This window comes from Sceloporus occidentalis, unplaced genomic scaffold (assembly GCF_023333645.1).
Source record: "Sceloporus occidentalis isolate IW3139 unplaced genomic scaffold, rSceOcc1.0.p SCAF_56, whole genome shotgun sequence".
NCBI lineage: Eukaryota > Metazoa > Chordata > Lepidosauria > Squamata > Phrynosomatidae > Sceloporus > Sceloporus occidentalis.
The window spans coordinates 671,106-688,657 of NW_028317036.1; the positions used below are offsets into that span (position 1 = coordinate 671,106).

Consider the following 17,552-nt stretch of genomic DNA (forward strand, 5'->3'; position numbering starts at 1 on the left):
CGTCCAAGCCTCTGTCCCTCTAGTTTTACACAATGGGCTTTAGTCATTAAATTGGGAGTTGATTATAAAAAAGCCATGCCTTGCAACTTTCTCTACAAGGGAAGCTGAGCTGGCCCTGCATAATGTATAGTTCACTCTATGTATGATTTATATCGCCCTGTTAGTGTCCAAACTATTCTTAGAGCTGAAGTTCATGGGAGTCTGTGAGTTGAAACGGCAAATATCCATAAGACCCCCCTTTTTTTTTTTCTTCCTTTCCTTTCTTTTCTTTCTTTTAGTGAATAAAGCCCTGTGACTTCTCATCTGAACGTTTCTCTTTGATCTAGTGCTAATGCTGCTGGCTGTTTAGCTCTAATTACTTCAGCCTTTCTAAAGATTCCTTTGAAGGCCATTTGTTTACACAACGTCTAAGAGTAGAGATATTTTTTTACGCATTGCGCCTTTAAAGTTACTGAACACGTCGTAAGTAATAAGCCCTGATACTTGTTATCCAATGCGTCTGAAACACTTCCAATGCTTCCTTGGAACTTCCCATGTCCATAAGCAGGCCGCGTCCTTATATGCAGCCCACAGTGTACTTGGTACTGTAACAAATCCTGAAACCTCTAACTTAAAATATTGTTTCATTTGTGCAGAGATATAAAATATTTTTACACCATATTTAGTTTTTGTGCAAACACAGATATAAAATATCTATAACTTTTTGATGCCCCATATAAACCTTACTAATTCATTTTATACATGTGGTTTCACAGGGTATATGATCGTATGATTGGAAATTATTTATATAAATATATATATTTTATCACCCTGATAATGTGTATAAACACAACATATCTAAGGAGGGCAACAGTGGCATCTTAGGTGCTGCCATAACCCTGATTCAGGGCATTGCCCCCAGCAGCAGCCTTCATGGCCGAGCGCTGGAATATGACATAATAGAGTCGTGTTCTGCCAGGCACTCCAAACTACAGGGGCTGCTGGCCAGGCATAGTCCCCCATAGTGTCGGTGGGCTGTTTGGGAAGATCATAGCTCTCCCTTGTAACCGTCCCATAAAGTAGAAATGCACCTGGGGCCGAAAGCTCAATGTCTGCCCCACTGTGCCTGCCGTCCCGGGCCTATGCCAGAAAACGCCGGTGAATGGCAAAAGGTGAACGCAAGACGGCTATCACAATGAATACGGTACACTTAGTTGCGTATGCTGTGTACAGGTGGAGCACAGATTGAGTAACAACTCCTTGACGTATCTTGTCCTGGCCAGCTTCCCACTCCCAGCAAATACGCAATGTGATTAGTAATGCACGTCGTATACATGCTGCTATGCTGAATGCGGAAATTGTAAGGAAGATGAGATGGGAGGGAAAGTTGAGTTTTTCTTTCTTTTCTTTTTTTTTTTCTTTTCTCTCAACGTTTTTCTAAAACAATGCAAAAAAGCACGAGAAAAGTGTTGCAACGTTTCTTGTGCTTAGAGTAGAATTCTAATGTTCATTTCACGTGCAGGGAAGGGAAATCTGTATGAAATTCACTGGCTGTGCTTTGGGTGAAGATGGATACGGTTTCAGAGCCAAAAAGTCTATATACATAATAAAAAAAAAAATGTATATATATATCTCCTAAAAGATTACAAGCTCACGAGCGGGGCCCTCAAAAGTCCACCATTCCTTAATGAAACTTTGTATAGAAGGTTAGATGGCAAGCTCACAGGCATGTTTCTCGTCACCTGATGTGTCTGTATGTGTATTTTTTTATGTTAATGTATAATGAGTTGATCCTTAAATAAATAAAAACATAACATTTAATAATAATCATACAGATAGTGATGTGTGGTTTCAGCCGCAGACATAATTAACACGTGATTGCCTGGGTTTAGCTGCCTTTGTTACTGAATAGTGTGTCTGAGTTGCATTGTTGACTCATGCTGTCATCTGTTCAACTGTTACATCATTGGATTGGAACATTTTCTTCCTTACAAACCAGCAGCAGCAGATTTAAGTGATGTAGGACAGTATGACTAAACAGTACCGTTCTGCCCAGCCCAAATACGTTTACAGTTTTACTTTTGGCCGTGGATACAAAGGCCCAGTAGCCAAGGCTTCAAGCCCTTGACATCTCAAACTACCGGTTCATGATTCAGGCTAGAATGCCTGCTTTGTCACTAAAAGAGCTGATGCCTCCCCATGCCTCAGGTCCCGGGGCATTAAACCATGCTGCCCCCACACTCTTTACCGCGCTCAATCAGAAAGGCACCATCATTACAAACCTTTTAATCAGGCATTCAGTCAGCTCATCCGACCATCAGGAACCCCTTAATTTGTATGCCTGTTTATATATTGCATAATTGACAGAATCTCTTTGCTGACCTCATTATGTGAAGGAATTGCATGTGAAGGAATGTAACCCCTCCTCTTTAAATATGTTTTGAATTACAATCTGACAATACCTGTCACACCGGTCAGTGCCCGTGTAAAGAGCTGCATTGCCAGTTTCGACACAGAAAGAAGAATGTTCTATTAATCTGCGTGTCTAAATACAGCTACTAGAACGGCTGATGCTGAGTATGGCGAGCAGTCGTAATGTCTGATAAGGGATCTGTCCTACAGGGACGTGTGGACACGACTTGTTCAGGGCAAAGGTCCTTCCCCACTAAGCCTGATCATGAGTGTAGGGTCTTAACTCTCCAACTATATTTTATATAACACCCTGTCTAGTGTGGACTCATTCCTGGGTCTCCTATAAACAAAAAGTACCCCCCTCTGTCTCTAGTATTCCCTATATCGTTCCCCTGTCCTCATCTGCTGTCAAATTCTATGTTTAGAATGCCTCTATCTATGCAACCCAGAACCCTGCTTGCTTTTTCAGTGCTTTGCAAGTCCCTCAGTGCACTATTTTCCCTTTGGATTTGTACAAGTGTATTATTTTACGTTTATCAGCTTTGAACTGGAGCTGCCACTCTCCTAATTTACCGTATTTGCTCAATTATAAGACTACCCTGATTATAAGACGACCCCCCAAAATCTGAATATTAATTTATGAAAAAAAGAAAAAGCCTGAATATAAGATGACCCTATAGGAAAAAAGTTTTATCAGTAAATGTTAATTCATGTAAACTATGTGAACAATTGTTTGTTAATAAAAGCTATGATTGAGAAAAATATTTTGTTTTTATTTCCTTTTTTTTTTTTTCCAACCTGCCCCCCACATCTGCCCCCAGGCTTGCCACTCTGCCCCAGAAATGCCTTATACCCCCTATATGCCACTGTGCCCCATGATATGCCTTTTAACCCTCTAAATGCCGCTGTGCCCCATGATACACCTTTTAACCCTCTACATGCCACTGTGCCCCATGATATGCCTTTTGACCCCCTATATGCCACTCTGGCATTTAGGGGGTTAAAAGGCATATTATGGGGCAGAGTGGCATATAGGGAGGTATAGGGCATTTCAGGAGGCAGAGTGGCATTAAGGGGGTTAAAATGCATTTCACAGAGCACTCTGCCTCCAGAAATGCCTTATGCCCCCCATTTAACACTCCCTCCCCCTCCCTCCTCCAAACTTACCGGTGCTTCTGAGTCCCTGGTGCTTAGTCCGGGCAGTGTGTAGAGCTCTGCGCGATTCGCGTACACAACTTCTGGACTCAGAAGCACGGGTAAGTTGAGGGCGGGGGGCATAGCACAGGAGGATCCAGGTCCCCTGCATCTGAGTCCCCGGTGCTTAGTCCGGGCAACGTGTAGAGCTCTACGCGAAGCACCGGTAAGTTGGGGGGGGGCATAACACAGGAGGATCCAGGTCCCCTGCATTGCTGCGGGGGATCTGGATCTTAGTCTCATAGTCACACCTATTTGAGGTCTGATTATAAGACGAGGGGTATTTTTCAGAGCATTTGCTATGGAAAAAACCTTGTCTTATAATCGAGCAAATACGGTACTTAGGTCGTTTCACCGTCTGGGATGTCTACCCTGTTGCAGACCTTTGTATCATCCGCAAAAAGACCTACCTTACCATTAAAACCTTCTGTAATATCACTAATAAAAGATATTAAAAAGCACGGGTCCCGATTACCGATCCCCGCTAGTAACGAGTCCTTCCTTGAATATACACCGCTGACTAAACCCTCCAGTTCTCTGTCGCTCGGCCATTATCTTATCTATTCAGCTACTATAATAACAAGACCCAAACTCTGCAATAGTTTGGGGGTTTTTGTCGTTGAAGAGGTTTTTTCTAAACACTCTCTTACATCATAACTTATCCCAGCTCCCACCTTACTGCCTTTCGTTTGGGCCTGGTTGTTTTGTAAAATGTTTGAATGATTTCTGTACTCCTTTTATGGATCTACCAGGCAGGGAGTTGTATGTTGGACAGGACTGAATAATGGTTTCTGCCAAATGCATATTTCAGCCTCCGTATTTCTGAGCCATATGGCTGAGCTTGTGAAATATCCCACTAATCTGTGGTGTTTGAAAATGATGTCACGCAAGGCTAGGTCTCTGTGACCCAGATGAGTAGATATGTAAAGAAGTAATATACTGATGTGTTGAGTGCTACGTACAGGTCTGTGTAATTTCACCGGTGTGAAGAGGTAATCTGTTTTTTACAGAAATGTTCTTAACCACTTAATGACAAAGCCCGTACATGTACTGGCTCAAAATGCATTGTTTTCAATGGGTTTAGGGACCGCCCATTGTCCTTAAGGGGTTAAAAGGGGGATATGATGAACAGACGAGGCATCTCCCTTTCAGCCAAATCCCCCCCCCCCCTTTTTTTTCTTTTCAAGGAGGTCAGACTGTTTTTCAGCCATAAGTGCTTTAATACTGGGAAAACAGCTGACTATGTGTTTATACATTTAACTTTGTAAATAAATTGTTTGCCTTTTTTAATGCCTTACTCTATTAAATAAAAAAAATCAATAGGTCACAAGTGTTTTGCTAAAGCCTGTGTCCACATCTGTAACTGTGTGTGTATATATATATATATATATATATATATATATATATATATACACGCACACATAACACCATTTATCCTAATAAATGTTTGGAGTCAACATTTCAAAATCTCGTCTAATACATATAAGTAAGTGTGGCTTTATGTCCTGGCCATGCAAGAGTTAATTAGCATTGGTTGTGTTGGTGGGAACAGCATCTGAAGTGTGGGTGGTTGGTATCTTTAACATCTATTTATCACTAATTAAATGGTACTTGTCCTTGAATGCTCTGCCAGCCGCATGCGTTTATAATATATATTCTAGACCTACAACATATGAGTGTCGATTAACTGCGTTAATGTGATTAAAAATAAAGTAATAAACAAGTTATTTGCTGCAGTCACATCCTCAAGGAGCAGCTTCTAGTTATTCTGTATATAAGACAATCTGCATTTTATTTGGAAGAAAAATCAGAGGGATTACTTTGTTGTGCCTTTTCTCTGAAAACACATTTTCCTTTAAAAAAAACCCAAAAAACACCAAATCAATTGACGAACACACAGTACATATTAAATAAGCTGCCTGTTCTTGAGATATATAATGTTTGGGAAAGTGCAGTAATTTAATTGCGGGGCATGTGCAGGGTTGTTTTGTGTGAGTTTGCCTATACAGTCTAAGATATCGTTTGAGGTGTGTGTGCGAAGCCAATGTGGAATGTTGAATATTAACATCCCAGCCTAACTACCATTCAATCTCATTTAACTCCTTCCTAGCTGCCTCTACAGAAAGCAGGGAGCATACTGTGGTATGCTTCTCGGACGTGCTCAGTAGAATGCCCATTCTTCTCAATGAGAATCAAGCTGCGTTTATTATCTTATTTTAAATGAGGCCATTTGTGCCATTCATACCGCGCAAAAATATCAAGCTAGCTGGCAGATTTGTGCGTCCCGAACTTCAAAATAAATTAGCCAAATCCTGATGTACATTCCGTGCATTAATGTATACCATTATCCACTAGACGTTTCTTCTATGTACTCCGCTTCACAATAGGTAGTGTTTCAGTATGGCCAGAACGCTCGGGGTCGCTTCTGTTTTTAATGCTGTGCTGTAATTTTCTGTGCTGTACGTTTTTTGTTTAGGTATATTTATATCTGAAATGTGCATTAAGCTCCTTGATAGCATTCTGTCTGTACAGAATAAGTGGTTTCCAAACACGGTGCAATTGGTTTGAAAGGAAATGTTCTCTCGTTATTTGTTATTCATTTTCAAGCGTAGACGTGGAAACTAAAGGCGCTTTCCCTGTGAAAACGCGCCCAAATGGTTATTTAATAGAATATACTCAAACAGGGAAAAGAAAAAACTTTATTAGGGTGAGAAGCGCAGACAGTATTTTGTTTTTTGTAATAGAATATACTCGCATAATGACTGAAATCCCAGCTCTCCCTTTAGTGAATACACCCCAACGTGTGCGATTGTATCTGTATACAGCCTAGTGTCTGCCACCAGGCATTATGTTCTTCTACTGGGTTGGATTACAGAACCAGAACATATACTCAGAGTAGATTTACGGTGTATAAAACATTTGATGTGTAACAGTACAATATTTTAAAAGCTGATATTAAAATCCAATGAGCGTTCTCCTGACAAAGTAAAAACTACTAGTTTGGTGCACATGAGCATTTGATACAAAAGGCATATTATTGTTTTCCATGAAAACCGCAAAGTGACCCAAAATTGTCATTAAAACTGCACCAAGGCCTATATAACACTGGTCTACGAGGACCCACCACTAAATGACTACCACAATATACCACTGGGGATAGATATTTACATGAAGGTTTATTCACATAAATATAACACACAAACATTGAAGACCCCCCCCCTGGTTTGTATGGTGACAGCCAGTACCTGCTTTTGTGTCACACAATGATCTTTAGAATAAGGCAGAGATATCACATGGTTAAAGAATTATTGATGTTTTGGGTAGTTGGGTAATTCCGTGGTACCAGAAATGGTATTTATAATGTTGTTGTGTTTAGTTATTATTCTTTATTGATTAATATGGTCCTGCATTGAGTACAACGGTTTTAAATGCAGCACAGTAGGTGGATAAGCAGCTTAACGCAGGGGGCCTCCTTAATTTTCTATAGCATATGATTAAAGGCAGAACTTTGTGTATTTTTGTCTGTAAGCCAATTGGAATACATAGAATGTTTTTGGGGTTTTTTTTGTTCTTAATCCATTGGACTATTTTTATGGCCCCCTTGGGCTGTGCAATTACAACATAATTTTCTTCAATGCAAATTTAGCTTTGGGGGGGTGGTAGATTTTCAGTGTTTAAGTATGTAGTTTTTTTTTCCTTTTGTTTTTCTCTTAATGAGAAATGACTTTGACATTGTGGAATCTTAATGGGTCACATTTTGGTTGCAGTGTCAGACAAATACTCAGCGTATGCTGATAGTCCAACAAGCGCTATTAATCAATTCTCTGTCCTTCATATTAGAAGAAGATTCACTGTTCTATCCCAAGGCAATATCTGAATGAGACAATGACATATTAAATGAGAAATGTATGTATAAGCAGCGAGGCTTAAATTAACAGACCGACACCAGACTCAGTCTGTTTCTAACAGTAGTAAGTAATCCTCTGCACTCTTCTGAACAGAGATCCTACCGATATTTAACTGTCCTCAACTCTTTTGTTGGAACCCTTAAACGACTCCGGCATATAAAGATGACCGGAACTTATACGGCCTAGCAAATGTATAGGTCACTAGATCCACATTATTCCAATTATCTCATTTCCTCTCCCTAGGATTGGGTGGATCTTTGTGCTTCTGAGTGTGCCCTGGCATTTATTGCGTTCCTAATGGTTTCGCGGAGGTCCTGTATGCCGTGGAAGTGAGGATAAAACCTTAGTGAGGAAGTAAGGATATCCTGTAGGAACATATCTGTTTCACAATAACTGTAGCCGTTATTGTGAACGATCAAGAACACTCATCAGAATTTTAAAAATGAAAAAAGGAAAGCACTGACTGTAAAATCTATGGTTGAGGAGGACAAAAATATCAGCATAATAAACGACCTCTAGAGAATAGTCTGGTACGACAGTCATCAGATCAGATGGAAGACATTTACCAGATATCAGTATGAAGGGTCAATGCTGTCAAGTTTCTCCAGCTTGAAGGACTAATCTGTCCCTTTTGTAGAACATAATTCAATGGGTTAGGTCAGGCTGAAGGAAGAGTGACTTAATTATACATTATATAGGGCCAGCCAAGCTCCTCCTGCAGCAGAAGCTCATTGGCTTTTCTTCAGTGAAGGCAGTAAACAGAAACCCAAGTCTTATGCCAAGTCCTCCTTTAGTTAATAGACCCCAAAGTCATTCGCATTAATGCAAGACTTTACCTTTCCATGTTCTGCCTGTCTTGGCATCGAAACCACATGGAGTTAATCACAGAATAATTTATTCTGCTTTATGTTCAGGTTGCGCATAAACGCTGGCATAATAACTGCTAGCCTCCCTCTAATGAATTATTTATTATGGATGAATATTTCATCACAATTGTTGTAATGCTTTTTATATTTTAACCATGTTATTACGTACGATTAATTATACCTCATAACAATACCTATATATATATTATGGCATTTGAACTGCTAGGTCCTGCTGTACCAAAATACTCTGAGATTATGTATTCATTTTACTTTTGGTCATTAAGTGCCACATACGATATATATATAATTTCCCTGTACAGAACAGCACCACAACAGTCTCCTGGAAAGAATGTTTTGCTTTTTTTTTTGCTCAGAGTGTAACACTTTTTGTGTATTCAAGTAGCCAGTGCAGGTTTTTCAAGTGTTTCAGAACTATAAGCGTGGCTGGCATGCCGTGTATTGTAATTTTCTCTCCGTGGAATATACGTTCCCATGCCCTTTCTGTTGGGACTGTCGCACCCATCCTAGTCTGTACACCTTGTGCTTGTTCGTGTTATTGACATGAATATAAATTACCTGATACATAGCTGTTTGTGGAAGTTAGTTGGTGGGGTAAGAACGGAGAAGACTTGAGCATGGCATAGCTCCTTATTTAAAAAATCCCTAAAACATTTGACTGAGAAAAGAGCAGGCGACGAAAGCTGCATTCTTCCATCCACCGCATTACAGAACTGCTAGCGGACTATGAACCGCTTTACCTGTAATCGGTAACATCGCCTACTGAGTGTCTTCCCCTACTGTTTAGCTGGATCGCCATTCTCTATGCAAATCTCTAAATTGTAGACGTATGCTGCATTGTTACATTTAATTAGTGATGCATTCCTCACCCCTCTGGCGCCTAAGGGTTAATGTTTTGGTAACATGCTATGACAAAACCGTAAGAGGGGAGGGTGTAACATTACATATATAATACTCCCAACAGAAAGTCCATGTTAGCAAATTACATCTGCAGATTACGTTACGGGACAGGCTTGTCTTTATTTGACAGTTTTGGCCCCTTGGTAACAAACCGCACTTTTCTGTAATATATTTCTATGCTTCTTTATCCCATGAGCAGAGAATTGACTTTTGTTCTGTTATAGGTCTCCAGACAGCTTTATTTGCTTTTTCACAGAAACTCGGGTGTCTTATAACGTTAATTTGTAAAAAATACTTATCCAGAGCAGACTTCAAATTATGATCACAGATTAGAATAAACCTTAATGATCTACTCTATAGCAATTCGGTTGGCTGAAAGGATGAATTCACTAAACCAGGAGTTTGCCCCTTACTGATGTTACTATTTCTATACATATAAAAGGCATGTCTCCTTTGGGAATGGTCATGCTGGATGGGCTTGAAGCCAAGGACCAGGCATTGTGCACTTAGTATGCTCTGATTGGTCATTGTCCCGCACAGGTCCTACGGCAAGATGCATTTTCTGCGCATGTAGACAAGCAATTTTTGCTGCAGACTACCGGGACAAGCTATGGTAGACCCATTTTATTTATATACCAATATATTCTGTAGCACTATTACAATAGGGAGCGTGGGTGACCGTTAAAATTGGCAGTAATGTTAACACATACTGGCACAGAGGGAGGAGAAAGCTTTTTCTCCTGTGAGCTGACTGTCTATTAGGAGGTTGAAAGGAAAGGAGGAGGATTGCTTGGGTGTGGAAGACATGTAGGGGCGGTCATGTGGAGAAGTTGGTTGTGGGGATAACAGATGGTTCCTTTTTAAGATGAAGGCTGTGTGATTCACCTGAATGTAACCAGTACAGCATGGATACAATCCTGGATACACAAGTGTGATAACGTTCAAAGAGAGATGCAAGTTCTGAGTAGGGTGGAGGGGCCTGTTAGGAGAGTATTGACTGATAAGAATATATCCGTGGGTGCAGTGTTGTTGATTGTACTCTAGGTCAGAAATCAGCAGTGAGCAAAAAGTACCAGACTAGATACTAAAGGTATGGTTACAAAGGTAGGATTTCAACCAGGAAAGAGTCAAGTCATAGATTACAAACCCTCCATTACAGAAGAGAAGGAGGCGGTCAGCACAGTGTCAAAGGCTGCAGAACGAGGATAAGAAAGGAGAAGTTTTTTGTTTTAGTGGTGAGGAGGCTGTTAGTGATTTTCTCTCTAGTGGAAAGGAGACACAAGGTGGTTGTTGGATGGGGATGTAGGATCTTCGGAAGGTTTCTTTAAAGAGATAGAGATAAGAGTGTGTTAGAAGGGTGGGTGAAAGGAAACACTTGGAAGAGATGAGTTAGGCTACTTATTACCACATTGGACTGGTAAGATAGGAGATGTGAAGGAATAGGTAGTGAGGAAGAGAGCAAAAGGACATCAGAAAGGGAGACGGGAGAGAGGTGCAGTGTAAGTAATTCAAATAATAGTGAAAGTACTAATTGTCTGTCTGTACATTGCAGACAAATAGACAATTTGGTGTTGCGTGGCACACCACTACCACCAGACATATACAGTAAATGCCTTTATAATATTGTAGTGCCTTAAAAATAGAACAGAAACACACGAAGGATAAAGAGACACGCTCATATTTGCATACAATAGCAAGTGTCGCCTTTCTAAATCACCATTTTTGCATGCAAATGCATAAATTCATTATAATTGTATTGATCAAACAACTTGCAAAGTATGCATTCTTTGGTTGGGCTGCATGAGAGTTTAGACTGTCCTTATTACCTGAAAGGAGGGTGTTCAGAGCGTGACAGGGGAAGAATAAGAAACAGGGATTTGGATTAATATTTTAAAACCAAAACATGGCCTCAGAGCCGACCTTAAGTGTTCTGGCGCCCTGTGCGGACTACTCCTCTGGCGCCCCCATCCCCAAAAAAAGGAAAAAAAATCTCCCCCCTCTGCCCCTTCTCACTGCCTTGCCCCCTCTGCCCCATCTCACTGCCTTCCCCCCTCTGCCCGCCCCTTATCACTATCTACCCCCCCTGTCCTTACTTACCTTGTTGCCGGAGTCCTGTGGTGGGAGCGGGAGGCGTCCGTCATCCCGCTCTGCACGCTTCACAGCAGAGCGCCAGAATAATTCCGGCGCGAAACGCCGGCACCCGCGACGGAGTCACGGAGAGTGAGGGGCGCCGAGCAGTTGCTGAAAACTTCATGAGCAACTGCTCGGCCCCCCTGCCCGGGACTTAAATGAAAACACCGGGGTTTTTTTTGTTTAACATCCTCCATGTTAAATAAAGTTTAAAAAACAAACAAACAATGTTTTAATTTAAGTCCCAGACGGCGCCCCTGCTGCCATGGTGCCCTGTGCGGCCGCACAGGTCGCACACCCCTAAGGCCGGCCCTGCATGGCCTTGCTAATTCTCAAAGATTCAGAACTAATATGTTCTATATTAAAAGGAACAATCTTGTTTGTGTAACATTTTTGAACGTCTCTGACTGCCTGTGATGAGATGTGCAGTCTAACAATAGCTGCTAGGAAACATGGATTTTTCCAGAGATGTTTTAACTGGTATAGTGATGCCTCATAAAAGGCCTTTAGGAGTATAAATCAGTGCAGCTTAATGAAGGTCACCTACAAGGGCACGGTATTGATCCCCCAGCTCTGTGAATAGTAAAGCAAGTAATAGGAGACTTCATTGATGACTCTCATGAAGAATGTGAAATGGCCCAGACATCACTTTGCTGAGTTAGTCGATTCTTGAGAAATGCGATCTCATAGGAACAAGACAATGCAAAAAGCACCTGCAGACAATCCAGTTTATCTGCTTATGTCATTGAAGTCTGCAGAATGGAGCACGCTGTTTTTCTTTTCTTTCTTTCCACAAAATCAGATTTTAAATTTTTTATAGAAATTATAGGACTCCTAAAAGTAGGTTTTGTTTTGTATCATTTTAATAAACCTTATTCCAACCTCAGAGCCAGAAAGTTTCTCTGGAAAGATATGGACTAAGAATTTCTGTTTTATACCACAAGGTAGCATGCCAAGGGCAGGGCGTTTTTGGAAGATTTGGGTATGATTATAGAGCAAAATACGTACAATATAGCAAATATTAAGCAAAAACAAAACAATGCAATATTGTTAGACCTATCAAGGGTTACCATTAATAAAAAGTACAGTGGGATACTTCATGAGAATATAAAATATTTAGCATTTTTTTATTTTATTTCCATTAATGTATGTTATGTTCATTACAGGTTAACATGATACATTTATTATGTTTGAAGTTTAAAGCTGTTTTGTTTTTTTTTGCATTTTTTTGTGTCTATGAATTGTGTACACCACCAATCAATGTGTCTCAAACAAGACACCTCTGATTTCTTGGCTCCTATGATTTGTTACCCACGGTATTGGGAGACACAAATGCTGCTCATCCCTTAACTTTGCTAACAATGATAACAATATCTATTATTTTTACATTATATTAAGCATATATTTTGGTTTATTCCAGATTCCATCCATTATGTCATACTTATTTGACAATTCTCAATTAGTTGTTAATTTAAAGTTCTGATAATCGTATGAGGCTCAGGAGAATTTTTATCTGCAGCTCTACAGAATGTGCTAGCAACAGAGCCAATCTTACTGGTCTGGCAGCTGCCTAGAATAGAAGGACCCCGGGGCCACCGGCAGTCACCCCATAAAACGCTCCCAATGTGTGGGGCTAGATCTAGTGACGGCCAGATAGCCTCAGCGATGGGGACGCACACGAGGTGTTATCTTATGTTGCATTTCTTCTTTAATATCATGTAGAGATAAGACAATCTTTAAAATCCAAATTGATCATTATTATCTCGGTGAAACTGATTACCGAGCAATAGCGAACCCTCAAAGCTTAAAGCTCGGTTGCAGATTTCAGCTAATAACCGCTATATCCTAGCAACCAAACAGGCAATTAAATGTCCCAATTAGACTCAATGCCTTGTAGCCGTTTCATTCCTCCAATATCCGTAATCCACCCCAATGGTCTAATCTGGGTCACGTTAACCCTGTTGGTGCTGATGCAGTATATTCCTGTTAATCAGGTTTTGTTAGGCTAGGCAGTTCTAACAGACCTCACTGATCTATCGTGAATGGTGTTTTTAATCTATTTTGATAAAGCAGCATTTGAGGGAATCCAAATACACAGCATTCAGTCAGTGAGGGGACTTCAGTATACTTTATACAGATCCAAACACGCTATTACTGGAGGCTGCCCATACAGCGCTACGGAATTTGATGGCGCTATATAAAACAATAAATAATAATAAAGGAGATGGTCCCTAACTCATGTTTTATAGGAGATCCCGTGCATTTTATTAGTGTTTCACAGAGGCCTAATCCTATGTATGGACTTCTGTACTTTTAACTCATTTATTTAGGAGGTGACTCAGTCTGTTACCTCTCAAGGCCATGTGAAGGTCTGAAAGCTCCTTGTATCATCATTGGCCGTTCTGCTGACATGGTTCATGAATCGGGACTGCCAACTCTTTTCCATTTACATCTGTGAATGTATGGGTTCTAACCATTCAAGGAGAGGGATGAAGTTGACTCTAGTTCCCATGGTTTTTATGTACGTTTTTCTAGCCCAACTTAGTATACGGCCAAACAGGGCTTCTGGTTTAAATTGTAAAATTGCTTGTCCTCGTCCCTGTTGGGCGTTGATTATGCTAGTATTCATGTTATTTTTAGTCACTCTTTGCTCCTGTTTTCTCATCCCTTTGTTTTTCTTGAGTTGTTCCTGTAAAGTTTCTTCAGCTGATGTTACATGATGCACAGCTGTTCCCCTAGACATTCAGCCATCTGGTTTAATAGTCACTTGTGGTGAATTTAAAATAAAGCCTTTATATTTTAGACAACTCCAGTGAATTTCTACTGCAAGCTGCAAGCTGGTCTGTTGTGGCCCTGCATAATGAATAGTTAAATAGTGAAATTACAGGACCTTCAGTGAATGCTCAGCCCTTGCGCATGGATTTGGGCTTTCATAATACACAGTGTAAGACTTCTCCCACTTATTGAGGTTATTAAGGTAATTGTAGAATGCATACTTCAGGTTACGGGTGTTTGGGTTTTTTCTGTTTCATTGACATGGTTATTTTGTTTTATAGCAGAAGGCGTTGAAGGTCTGCGGGAAAATGACCATCTCTTAATTCACTCGTGCCGGCAGTGGACAACAATCACAGCCCATAGTTTAGAAGAAGGGCATTATGTCATTGGCCCAAAGATTGAGATTCCTGTGCATTATGGAGGTAAGCTTTTTGATATTAAGTACAGTAATTATATGAAAGAGAATCTAGCGATTATGGTACCAACACGATTACAGAGGAAAGTTACAGGTATTCTTCCACCATCCTATGCAGTTAATCCAGATGATAGCTGTGTGTCGCCTTATAGTTATGGGGTTTTTGCAAGAAACTGCAGGGAGGGATTCTTCTAATCGCTTATAGTAAGTGAACAATGCTGCCCATGAACTGGTGTGATTACTTCAACAAGTAAGGAAAACATGGTGCCGGCTCATGATCCTCCTTTCTGTGGATTTTATTGGTAGTTCTTGCTTTGCTTTGATCTGATCTGCTCCTATTAACTTTTTATTTTTCACGTGGATGCCACTCCAGACGGATATAGAGTCCTGCAGTGTACGGCCACACACGGCGGGAGTATAAAAGCATAACATGCGGCTGCTGGCCCTAAAGTGCCACACTGGCCTAGTCATCCTCAGCCAGGCCCTGCGGGTGATGCTCCTTCTCTGTCTAAATATAGTCTGTTGTTAAAAGTGATATCAAATAAACCATCATGGAATTATCTGTGCTTACGGAACCCAACGCATCAGTAGCCAGCACAGATATTCAATTTGTATTTTATACACATGCCTCTGTGTTTTGCAGAGTGTCTACAACCCTTTAGGTTTCAAAGAAAAAAATGGAGCATACATATTGTGAAATGTGTGGCTGTACCGTATGCAGTGTATTGTGAAAGCTAAACAGTGGGGTTTAGTCTCTAACTGGAAAGTTGGATGGAAATGGAGAGTTGTGGCTTCAGCTGTTGACCTCACTATGCAATATAAAGGGCCCACACTGGCTAGTGTCTTGGCTCAGCTGGCCCAACATAATAAAGAAATGTCACTGGTTTTACTACCTTCTTACAGATTAAGACTCTGGACCGTAAGGGTAGGTGGACAGCCCATATGTACACAATCACACACATCTACCTTGTGGGTCTTCTTCTGTACCCATGTGATGGGAGCTTCTGCGCTTGCAATAATGGGTCATGTAACTTGACTGTGCTGAGAACCCAGCTATTGTAGTCTACACAGTGCCCCTACTGCTGTGAGACCAGTGGCAGTAATTATTTAATAGTACTCAGGGCCCCCTAGGTACCAGCTTAGTGTACTTAATGGATAAGCCGCCATTCAAAAACAATATATAAGATAACATTGCTTCAGCCAGCGCTATGAAGCGTGCCGAGGTGGAATATTGTGGCGAGGGAACTTGCACGCTTTTTTTTCCTTATGTACGTAAAACCTAATTTGTGTTACATCAGCCGTGTGTTTCTAATCGTATTTGAGGCGGTGTGAGTATAAAATGCACTGTGCTTTTAATGCGGATTGGAAATCTCTGTGCCATGAATGTTCTCCCGTGAAAAGTTGGAACAGCTGTGAGTGTCTGTGGGCTGATATGAGTGGGTTGTTAAAAACTTGTTAAGACTGGTTTGATTAGTTAATGTTTCTTAATAAGTGTTCATTACTCGGCTACATCCTGTTATTATACTGGATGATATTGCCTAAGTGTTACGCTTGCAATGCTTTTCCACGCGTTCTTTTTGTTGCGCAAGTTGTTTAGACGTCGGAGACTTTGCCTACGCTATATTTTGTTTCAAGACCGTGGTCTTTTGTGTACTTTATTATATAATGTATACTTCACTAGTAATATTAACATTAAACAGCTGTTTTAACCATGATGTAACATCTCCCCTTCTTTAAAGCTCATTACTTACCGTAAAATGTAAACTCAATTGTTTTGATGGATACCAACCATTATTGACATATGTAGCCATCTTTTTGGTTGGCATTTAATGGGTACCTTCACGCCAAAAGCATTAAGCTCCAATACATGTTTAACGTGTTACAATGTTTTTAGTAGAAAATTATCCCTGGAAAACCATAGGTTTAAGTGAATAATGGGATTTATTCTCTAAAACTTTGCTTTCAACTCTGAATTTGCTATGCATTGCGAGGGGCCGTACCGGGCAAGTGACTTTAGAAAAGGTGCTGAGCTGGCCCTGCACAATGCACAGTTCAATCAGTGAAGCACATTTCACAGAATCTCACCAGTTTGAAATGTTTTATACTGGACTAACCATGTTATTGGAACACAACCTCACTGGGTTGGCCTTTCATAATGTGATAGCGATGAAACTGCAAATGTCTTTTTAGTGAATGAACACCAGTATGTGTATATTTAATTTTGTTGCATATGTTTTCTCGTAAAAACGCGTATATACACTAGAGTTCTGCATTCGGATTCATATGAAGCCCAAGAACAAGTCCAGAGCCCCCCTCAAGCATACGAAACGGAGCAAAAGGCTCCGAATTTTCTTCTGATGTCCGCAGGCCCTTTCACTCGCACTCTCATTCTTGTTCACACTTTCACTCCTAGCGTATGAATATTACTTTTCAAAGGGGCACTTCAGCCATCATATGCATCATAAGTGAATTCCCCCTATGTTTTATGTGCGCATTCTTTATGGGTGGAACTCTATGGGACACTAGAGCTTTCATTTAGTATTTTTGAAGTGTTGGCACATAACACTGCGTGTTGGATATGCTCCGTTAAGCACATGGTGTCAGTTGTAAGAGCAGCCAATGGATACACGTATATGGTGTAATTACTCCTTGATTCCCACTTCCTGCTTTTAGATCCCACTGAACAGTAATAAAGTAACCACTGGAAAAATATGCTCATTGTATCTTCCTAAATAGCAGAGCTCAACAGAATCCACCAGGATATTAACATGATGGGCAAAGTCCTTTGGGTGAGTCTCTGGACGTGAATACAGTTCCTGTAAATTGTATTTTTTTTGTCACCTGAAGATTTAGAAACATGTCTGCTTTACTTTGAATAAAGGATGTCGGGTCATCATTTTTGTTTTGCTTATACACCCAAAGGCAGTGGGAGTGGATTGAATCCAATCAAGCCCT

The 17,552-nt window shown here is 40.6% G+C and overlaps 1 protein-coding gene across 1 annotated transcript in view; it reads left to right on the forward strand.

Annotated features, from left to right (window-relative positions):
- The window catches only part of LOC149287788 (GRB2-associated and regulator of MAPK protein-like), a 67,783-nt gene that overhangs the window by 2,712 nt on the left and 47,519 nt on the right, over positions 1–17,552 (forward strand). The window contains exon 2 of the mRNA XM_089492467.1: positions 14,464–14,604. Coding sequence (XP_089348593.1) covers positions 14,464–14,604 — 141 coding nt within the window. The remainder of the gene's footprint in view (positions 1–14,463; positions 14,605–17,552) is intronic.